The sequence below is a fragment of the Halichoerus grypus genome, chromosome 12, assembly GCF_964656455.1.
Source record: "Halichoerus grypus chromosome 12, mHalGry1.hap1.1, whole genome shotgun sequence".
Classification (NCBI taxonomy): domain Eukaryota; kingdom Metazoa; phylum Chordata; class Mammalia; order Carnivora; family Phocidae; genus Halichoerus; species Halichoerus grypus.
The window spans coordinates 99,674,414-99,683,547 of NC_135723.1; the positions used below are offsets into that span (position 1 = coordinate 99,674,414).

Consider the following 9,134-nt stretch of genomic DNA (forward strand, 5'->3'; position numbering starts at 1 on the left):
TGGGGGCATTTGTTCTAACTGGTTGTGTGCTCTAAAATTCGGTTTTCCTTGTTTCTGATTATTGGTAGGACTGGAGTTCAAAACTCCCAACGTTTTCAAATGAACCTCAGGCTAGTGTCAAGGAAGCCCCCCCAGCGTGGGTGAACCTTCTCCTTACCCATAGAAACCAGAGACTCGTAGTTGCCCCGCATCACGTTCTTGTAGAGCTCCTTCTGCCACTCGGACAGGTTCCCCCACTCCTGCTCGGAGAAGTGGACGGCGACATCGTCGAAGGTGACAGGGACCTGAAACCACACAAGCTCGGCTTGGACCAACTGGATGGCAGTTACAGGCCCTCAGTTGCCAAATCCCAAGGCAACGAATGGCTCTAAGCCCCGGCCCCTGGCTCAAACACCTCTTCTTAGGACTGCAGTGGGAAAGGCCCAAAGGCACAGTGGTGGGTGTTCACCACGGACCTCTTTAGAAATCTGGCCTGACTTCAGCCACTGTCCTGGCCCCCACGGAGAAGGGCCTTGTTTTGTCTAGTCTGTTTTCTAATGGGATTATCCTTGCTGCTATAAAGCATGGTCTGCAGACCAGGGAATTTGCTAGAAATGCAGACCCCCAGGCCCCAATCTTAGACCCACTAAATCAGAGTCTGCATTTAGTAAGATCGCCACGCTAACATTTGAGAAGGGCTGGCCTACAGAATAAAGTCCAAGTCTCGTCCCTACATAAGGCTGTGTACGGGGACAACACACAAAAGAACAGAAAGAAAACCAGTCCACATTCAAGTTCTTTTAGGATCTTCTGGGAAATAATATTAAAATCTAACTATCTCTCGTTTTTTAGGATACCGCTTGAAATCACATTTTTACTGGCATTAACATAATTTGTAAGTCAACTGATAAAACTGTGGAGCAGGACAGAGCCCCGGAACCTTCCACCAAGGTCTCCGTCCACCTTGACAGTGAACCGCTAGGTCACTCTTCTTGTGAACTGAACACCCTTCCAAACTGACCATCCCTGATCACTAAGAGGGCTTTACCAAGAGGACAAATCATGTGATTTTGGCCTATCTTGTGCTTGGTGAAGAGATGTTGGTATCACTGTATTTGTTTCCTTCTTAACCAGCTCTTCTTCTTTCTTTTATATGAAATTCCTAAACCACATGCCAATTCAGATCCCTCCCCAGGAAGCCCCAGCTGGGATAGCTTTACCTTGGGAACCTCTCCATTGCTGCCCGGGGGCAGGCGCAGGATCCAGAAATTTCGGTTTTTCAGCAGGTTCTCCATGTTCTCCAGTCGCCTCTGCAGCAGCCCGTACTCCTGCAGCAGGGTCCCCAGCACGACCCACTTGCTCTCCAGGTGGTTTGCGAACTCCACGGCTGTCTTCTCGCAGTCTGCCAGCTTCTTCTCGGCCGTCCCCGTCCGCCCCTCCAGGGTCAGAAGCCGCATGGCCTGGGCCTCCAGTTTTCTCTCCACCGCTTGGACGGCAGCCCACACGGCCAAGCGGGTGATCTCCGCCGTAGGGAGTGGTGTGTCCTTCTGGGCTGCAGAAGAGATCTGGAAGGGAGTGTCTTTTTGGGAAACGGGGCTCTGAAGCAGGGGGTCCATGTCAGCCTCCGGAACTGTGGGGGAAAGGGTGAGGGGGTCTTTCTCAGGAACTTCCGGCGAGTGGAGTGGGGCTTCTTGGTGGGGGGTGGAGTGGGAGAGAAGTGATATTTCTTGTTCAGCAGCAGCTGGGGGTGGATATTGGGTCTCTTCCTGGGAAGTCATGGGACCCTGGAGATGAGTCTCTTGCTCAGAAGCGGCAGGATACAGGAGTGAGGGTCCCTTCTGGAGAACATGCGGCATTCGGCCAGAGGTCTCTAGCTTGGGAGTCTGGGGTAGGGAGCCTTGCTGGGGAATGGGGGGAGACGAAGAAGGAATCTCTCTGGGGGGAAGAACACGGGATTGGAACAGAGTTTCTCGGGGGAGTCCAGCAGGGGCCTGACGTGGAGTTTCTTCTTGCAGAACATTGGGGAATGACGGAGGTGATGAGCGTTGGGTCTCCATGTCCAGCTGCTGGACCTGTGTTCAAGGAAAGAAAGGACAGGATTGAAGGCCACAGGCTCCAGCTGGCAAAGTAAATGCCAAAGATAGGCACCCACCTAAAAAGGGTTGCGGGTTTACCGGCAATAAGATACATTGCATGGACTTGAGTCTCTTCTTAAGAACCTAGCGCTGATTTAGACATCAATTATAAAACTATTATTAACAACAAAGAAAAGGTGGCCATGCCACCTTCCGCGTTGGTAGAACCATCTCTTTCTTCATAACACGCATCTCCCAGGGACCACCCAGGACTAGGAGTGGACGAGAGGGGAAAGCATACCAGCTTCGGCTCTCAGTCCCGTCCACGCTGACGGCGGCCGGCTTACTGGGCCTCCCCATTCTCAGTATCCTCACCCATAACACAAAGACAGTATCTAACACGCCTGCCACCTCACTGAGTCTGAGCACTGAGCATCAAATAAGACTTCGTAAAACGAAGGAGCAGAATTTTGTCAGTGCCGGGCACTGTTACTACCCCAAGACTCCCAGCAAGGCGGGAGGCAACTCTTGGGGCCGGCGCTGTTAAAGGACTTCCCTCGACGGTGAACTTGACATCTGGCCCCACTGCTCCTGCTTGTGTCAGCAGGCAGTCCCAGTGCTCCCTGTCTTTCCCTCACGTCCCCCAGTGGCGAGGACACACAAATACCTTCAGTTTCCCAGACTCTGATAAAAGCTGAATTGTGGACTTATCAATACAATTTCTCAGAGTATGTATATAGTGAGACATGTTGCATGGACCCAGCCCCTCCTGGAGAGGCTGAATGGGCTTCTGGGCATTCCAGGCTGCCTTCTGCTTCCCCAGAGAGAGGAGAGACCCTGCCTGAGCCAGGCTAGGGGACGGCAATTTGCCCCTTGTAAGGGAGCCAAAGTCCCCAGGGCAGATGGTCCACTGAGGTAGGTGTGCGCTGGTGGTCTGAGTTCCTCCTTGTGGTTTGTGAGGTGGGCGATGAGGAGCAAAGGCCTGGAGGGACTGGAAATGGAGCGGAAGTCAGCCAGTTCTGTGACTCACGTCAAGACTGGCAGGGGGATGAGAACCAAATAAAGACTGATTCCTTTGAGGATTTTCATTATTTATTCTCTCCCTGTTCCCCACCTTGCCACATTCATGTTGAGAGAATTCTTGTGTCACTAGGAAGGTGAAGCAAAGGTCTTCTGAGTGGCCAGTTCTGGGTTTACTTATCCAGACAATCAATAGCTTTATTGGAACTGAACTGAAGTTCTATAACATGTTTGTCCATTTGCTCATAATCTTCCTTCAGAGAATCTGTTGAATGACCCATCACTGTGCCATGTACAAGTGATCTTTAATATAACTTGAAATTCCCATTCTCTTTGTTTGCAAGGGAGCATCTCCCTGGGGTCCAGTCTGACATATAGTATGTGCTCAGTAAATGTCTGCTGAATGAATGAACAGTAGAAATTATTGGGTCATGGGAAAAAAAAATGTTAGGGTGAAGAATGACGTGGCTTCGGTCATCTATCAGAGCCATCTAAACCTATTTATATCTCCTACCGCTTTCTTTCCTTTATTTGTTCATTCATTCACTTACGAGGGCCTTCACTGAGACAGCACCACACTCTGAAGCCAAGAATTGAAAACCGAAGGCCTGTTCAGGCGGAATGTTCTTGAAGGTAGTATGATCCAATAGCTCTGCAGCTAACCAGATGTGAGAGCTAATTAGTCAGATAACAGCTAACAGTTAGTCAGCATTTATCGTGCGCCATGAACTGTGTTAAGCATTTTAAAGGCTTATCTCACATCATCCTCAGGAAGCCCTATGAAATGCCTTCGACTCAGGTCATGATCTCAGAGTCCCGGGATCGAGTCCCACATCGGGCTCCCTGCTCAGTGGGGAGCCTGCTTCTCCCTCTGCCTGCAGCTTCCTCTGCTTGTGCTCTGTCTCTCTGTCTCTCAAATAAATAAATAAAATCTTAAAAAAAAAAAATAGGGACTCTGAAAACTGTTACCCATACTTAGCATATGAAGACACCGAGGCTTGGAGAGGCCAAGCCAACCAACTTGCCCAAGGTCACAAAGCGGGCTGGCCGCAGAGCCCCGGCCGTCAGCGGGCGCTGTAGGATGCCTCCGGGCCTCATCTGTCAACTGAGGCAGCAGGTCAGGTAAGTGCTCTGAATCCTTTCTACCTCTAAAATTCAGAGGCCTGGAGATTAAACAAAGACCTGTGGGAGGTTCTATGGTGGGGAAGGCCCTGTCCATAAAGACATTTCAGGGACCCCTTTGAAAACCTGATGAAAGTTGTGGATTCTCTCCCTCAAAAAAAACAAAAACAAAAACAAAAAAACCACATGTGGGCGTGCATACAAAATTCTGCAAACGCTTTCAAGGGGTTCACAGACCCCTAAGCCTGAAGACTCGTCAACAACTAAGCTACCTCTCTTCACAGGTAAGGGCAGAGAGGACATAGGAGCCTCAGACGCAGGGAAAATGACTAGCAAAACGCAACACAATAGGCACATTATGGCCCTGTCCTTGGAGGGGGATTAGGGTATTTGCCTACAACTAATAGGAAGAAGGGAAAAATCCCCGGGGGCCAAGTTAGTCTCCCTGAGTAATACAGGGGTTTAACTAAAACAATGAAGAAAAAAAAAAAAAAAGCTCCAGTACAGTACCGAAAGCCAGCAGAGTAAGATACCTTTACCAACTAGTCTAATCAGAGCTCAAAGGAAAGTGCCATTTCTTTGCTATTACTAGATTGGCTCTCTCCACTTCCAGATCTGGAGGACTGTAGAGGGATGAGGGGGCCCCAGGAACACACCCCTCCTCTACCCCCAAATTAAAGCCCCTTGCTATAATGTCCTCCGTACCAGTAAACCACGGCTCGATTTTACCCTAAGCATCAAGAGAGTGATGGAGCTGTAAATATAGTATCTAAGATTAATAAGCCTGCCTTCTCAAACTGTTGTGGGCAGAGGGAGGATTCTGGACTGTGTATCACAGGATTTAAATGACCCTCCCTACCTCACGCATCCCAAGTGGATGGGGTCTCCAGGACTCATGCACCTTAGCAGAAAAAATACATAACCATTCATATCAACTTATAAAAAAAGAAAGCCGTGCCATTTTCTTGTAGGACCCAGTGTGATTAACTCAGAATTATATACCATTCAGGGGCCCTGGAGACCGAAGCCCAGAGGTAGGCATTTTTAAATCTCCATTTTATTTTATTTTTCCAAGAGATGATTATTATTTTTGTTGAACCGGGAGGCTCTTTAGAAAGCATATATCCCGACCCCCTCCTGCACACAGCAGTAAACTGAGGCTCACAGGCGCTGACCCCCATGCAGCAATCCTGCTCCCCAGCGCAAGCCACTGCATCTCAAAGAGCAGGTCTGCGGGGAGATCTTAGTGCCGATTTTTAAATAATGGCCCACTAAACAGGACCATCGGCCACTAAACCCTTAGGAGCTCGCTCCCCAGACCCCATCCGTCTGGACACCCAAAATTTGGCAGGGGGGCCCTCCAGAGGAAAGGGGCTGGAGGCCCAGGCGCCCGAGCCCGAGGGTCACCTGTTCCCCACGACGCAGCCGCGGGGCTGGGCGCTGCCCAGCCTCTCACCCCGCCGTCACCTCCCCCCCGACGGGCCGCGTCCACCGCGCGCCGGGCCAGGCCCCTAACCCAGGGGAGGCCGCCGCCAGAGCCGCCCCTTCCCCGTCCAGGCCCGCAGCCCAGGAAGGCTGGTATTTCTGGGGACGCGGGCACCGGGCCACGGATGATTCGCTACGTGACCTTGGGGCAGGCCGGGCAGGTCGCCGCCAGGTGTCCGTGCCTCAGTGTCTCCGCTCTGCGAAATGGGGAGAGCCGCGTCAGCGCCGCGCTCCGGCCGCGGGAGGCTCGGCGGGGGCGAGCTCTGCGGAAAACGTGCGGCGGCAACCCCGACGGACGCAGCGCCCGCTCCGCAGGGAGCGAGGTGCGCCGTCCCCGGGCGCCCACCTCCCGGCCCGCGAGCGTGCCAGGCCCCGGCGTCCGCGCAGCCTCGCCCGGACGGCGGCCGGATCCTCGGGCCCGCTCCCATCCCGCAGCACCCCCCTCTCCCGTTAAGGGGCGCGCGAGCCCTCCGGCACCCCCCTCCCCCGCCCCCCACGTCGCGGCGTTTCTGTCCCTTACCGAGACCCCAGGCCGGGCCGCCGAGCCCGGGACGCGCAGGCCGTCCCCCGGGCCCCGAGTCCGCGCGTCCGTGCGCGCGCGGGCCGCCCTCACCGGAGCCGGGGCCGCCTCGGCCATGGCCGTGCGCTGTCCGGCCCGGCCCGGAGTCGCCGCCGCCGCCGCGCGGCCCCGCGCAGGCCGGCCCCCGGCCTCTCCGCAGGCGGCGCCCGCCCGGCCCTGCCTTCCCCGCCCGGGCTCGCGCGGCCGTCGGGCCCGGCCTGCTCAGGGCGGGCGGGGACGGAGCGGCCGAGCCGGGCGGCGGCGTCGGAGCGGGGCGCGCGGCGGTGCGGGCGGCCGGGCGGGCTGTGCCCCGGCCGCGAGCTGGGTCCCGGCCCTCAGCACCGGCCCCCGGCCCGCGCGCGGCCCCTGTGCGGCCGCGGCTGCGACCCCGGCTCCGGCCCCGGCCCCGGCTGCGAGCTGCGCTGCCGTCCCGGCGCCTCTTCAGCAGGGGAGCTGCACAGCAGCTGCCATGTTGATACAAACTGCATCCTGGGAGGCATGTCCCTCTCAGGCCGTTTAAAGAGAAACACTCCGAGGCTCGTCGGAGGCTGCAGGAACCCAGACAGCTCCATCTACAGCCGGTAGGAGCGAACAGTGTCGAGCGAGCAGCCAGGCGGCGACGGACACGCCCTGAGCCCCGGGCCAGCCCGTCGTGGAGCCCGGGCCGAACCGCTCGGCCTCCCCCCCGGGCCCCCCGGCCTCTCACCTGGGGTCCTCGCCGCCCCGGGCAGCCTCGGGCGAGACCCGGAGGCGGGGGAGCCGGGCACGAGCAGCCGCGCGCAGCCGAGGCGACGTGCTGGGGTCTGGAGGCGGCTTGATTGGCTCCGACAGCCTTCCTCCCGCCGGATCCCCCTGCTCCTCTCAAACCCAGAACCCGGGTCGTTCCCTTTCAAAACCTGCGCTCACAAAGGGATCTAAGAAACCCGTCACACCAAAGAAAGCCCGAGTTCATGTGACCAGCTCTGTGCAGTCCGGGTTCCAGGGAAGCGGGCTGTGGTTCCAAGGGTAGCAAGGGGGTTGGGTGCTTTTGTGAAATGCCCGAGTGTTGTTTTCGACATGAAAGGACACAGTTCCGAGAATCATAGAGTGCTAGGGCTGGAAGGGGCCGGACCCGTCATCTGGGAGGAAACTGAGGCCGGGTGGGAAGGGACTTGTTTACCCCAAGTTGCAGTTCCAGTCCCCGTAGGAATGCTCTTTCTAACCTTGAGGGATACCCCAAAAGAAATGGTAGAGCTTAGAGTTGGCGGCTCCCTTTCCTGGACAGGTTCACTTATACACATATTTGTGGAATACCTACCAGGTGGCAAGAACTAGAAAGGAAATTGGGGGGGGCGGTGGAAGGAAGAAAGAAAGAAAGTATAGACAGGCCTCCTGGGTACAAGTGCCGAAAACCCAGCTGGAACTAACTTGGGGCGGGGAAGGGGGTGGGGGAGAAAAGTAGAATATCTTTGTTCAGCTAACGGGACCCCAGGGAGGCCAGGGGTGGAACTGCCTTAGAAGGCAAGAGGAGCAGGACTCCGTATGCTGTCAGCTCCGATGTCTCTTTAAAAAGGGAAAGTTATGGGTACAGATAAGGCCAGCGCCAATCCATTTCCTTCCCTTCCCAGAGGTTGGAGATCCCACCTATGTCCTGGCGCATTTCCTACCGTGCACCAGTAAACAGTGCATACCACTGGTTTTGGTATTTTAAATGTTTATGTGAATGATGTAATTCACTCCATATCAGGTTGCAGCTTGCTTTTTTTTTTTTTTTTAAGCATCATTGTTTTTGAGAGATAGTCCTGTTTAAACAAGAATATCTGGTTCATTCATGTTAACCACCGTATAGTATTTCATTGAATAAATAAACTCCAGTTTACTTCCCCTTCCCCGGGGGAATGAAAACAAACCTGCTGGTAGGAACATCTGCATTCATGTCTGATTGCCCATATTTGAGTTTCTCTCGGAGAGACCCCAAGACACAGAAGAGTGGGTGACAGGGGCGCCTTCCTCTTCCCTACGTTCACCAAATCGCTCACCAGTGAGATGGTGCCCAGCGACACTCCCACCAGCCCTGCGTGCGGTCCTGTTTCCACAGCCTTGCCAACACTTACTGATAATGGACTCGGAACCTTGTCCACACAATGAGTTTGCAATGATAGTTCATTATTTTACTTTGTGTTGATATTTGTATTTCCCTGATTATTAAGAGAATGGAACATCTTTTCACATTTACTAGACATTTGATTTCTCCCTCTTCAAATTTTCTCTCCATATCCTTTGCCAGTGTTTCTGTTGTGAGGTCTTTTTCTTATTGGTTTATAGGTTTTTTTTTTTTTTTTTTTAAGATTTTATTTATTTATTTGACAGAGAGAGACACAGCGAGAGAGGGAACACAAGCAGGGGGAGTGGGAGAGGGAGAAGCAGGCTTCCTGCTGAGCAGGGAGCCTGATGTGGGGCTTGAACCCAGGACCCTGGGATCATGACCTGAGCTGAAGGCAGACGCTTAACGACTGAGCCACCCAGGTGCCCCGGTTTATAGGTGTTTTTGAAAAACATATTGTGGATATGACCCCTGTCACCAAACTTAATGTGTTTACTGATAGGATTGCATTTTCATCTACCGTTTTGCTAGTTGTTTTCTTTGTGTTCCAAGTCTTCGATAATTTCTTTCTCTTTCTTTGCCTGCATTTGGATAGAGTATTTGTTTTTTAGTAATTCTATTTTCATTGTACACTTACAAGTTACACCTCATTTTTAATGGTTGCCCTAAGTTTTAAAATATACAGCTTTAATTTTTAATAGCCTATTTCACGTGAGTTACACCCCCTCAGTACAGTGCTTTAATCTAATAGCAGGTTACTCACCATCCTTTGTGTTATTGGTAGCATACATTTTATGTTTCCAAATGTTAT

The 9,134-nt window shown here is 53.4% G+C and overlaps 1 protein-coding gene across 2 annotated transcripts in view; it reads right to left on the reverse strand.

Moving 5' to 3' along the window:
* The window catches only part of ZNF777 (zinc finger protein 777), a 28,298-nt gene extending 21,252 nt beyond the window's left edge, over positions 1 to 7,046 (reverse strand). The window contains exons 1-3 of one of the 2 annotated variants that reach the window (XM_036122616.2): positions 6,947 to 7,046; positions 1,200 to 2,051; positions 158 to 284 (exon numbers count right to left, since the gene is read on the reverse strand). In XM_036122616.2, the coding sequence (XP_035978509.1) occupies positions 158 to 284; positions 1,200 to 2,036 (964 nt within the window). In that variant the 5' untranslated portion in view covers positions 2,037 to 2,051; positions 6,947 to 7,046. Of the gene's footprint in view, positions 1 to 157; positions 285 to 1,199; positions 2,052 to 6,201; positions 6,405 to 6,946 lie in introns of those variants that run through there. The other variant, XM_036122614.2, reaches the window with a different exon arrangement.
* Between the last annotated feature and the right edge of the window lie 2,088 nt (positions 7,047 to 9,134).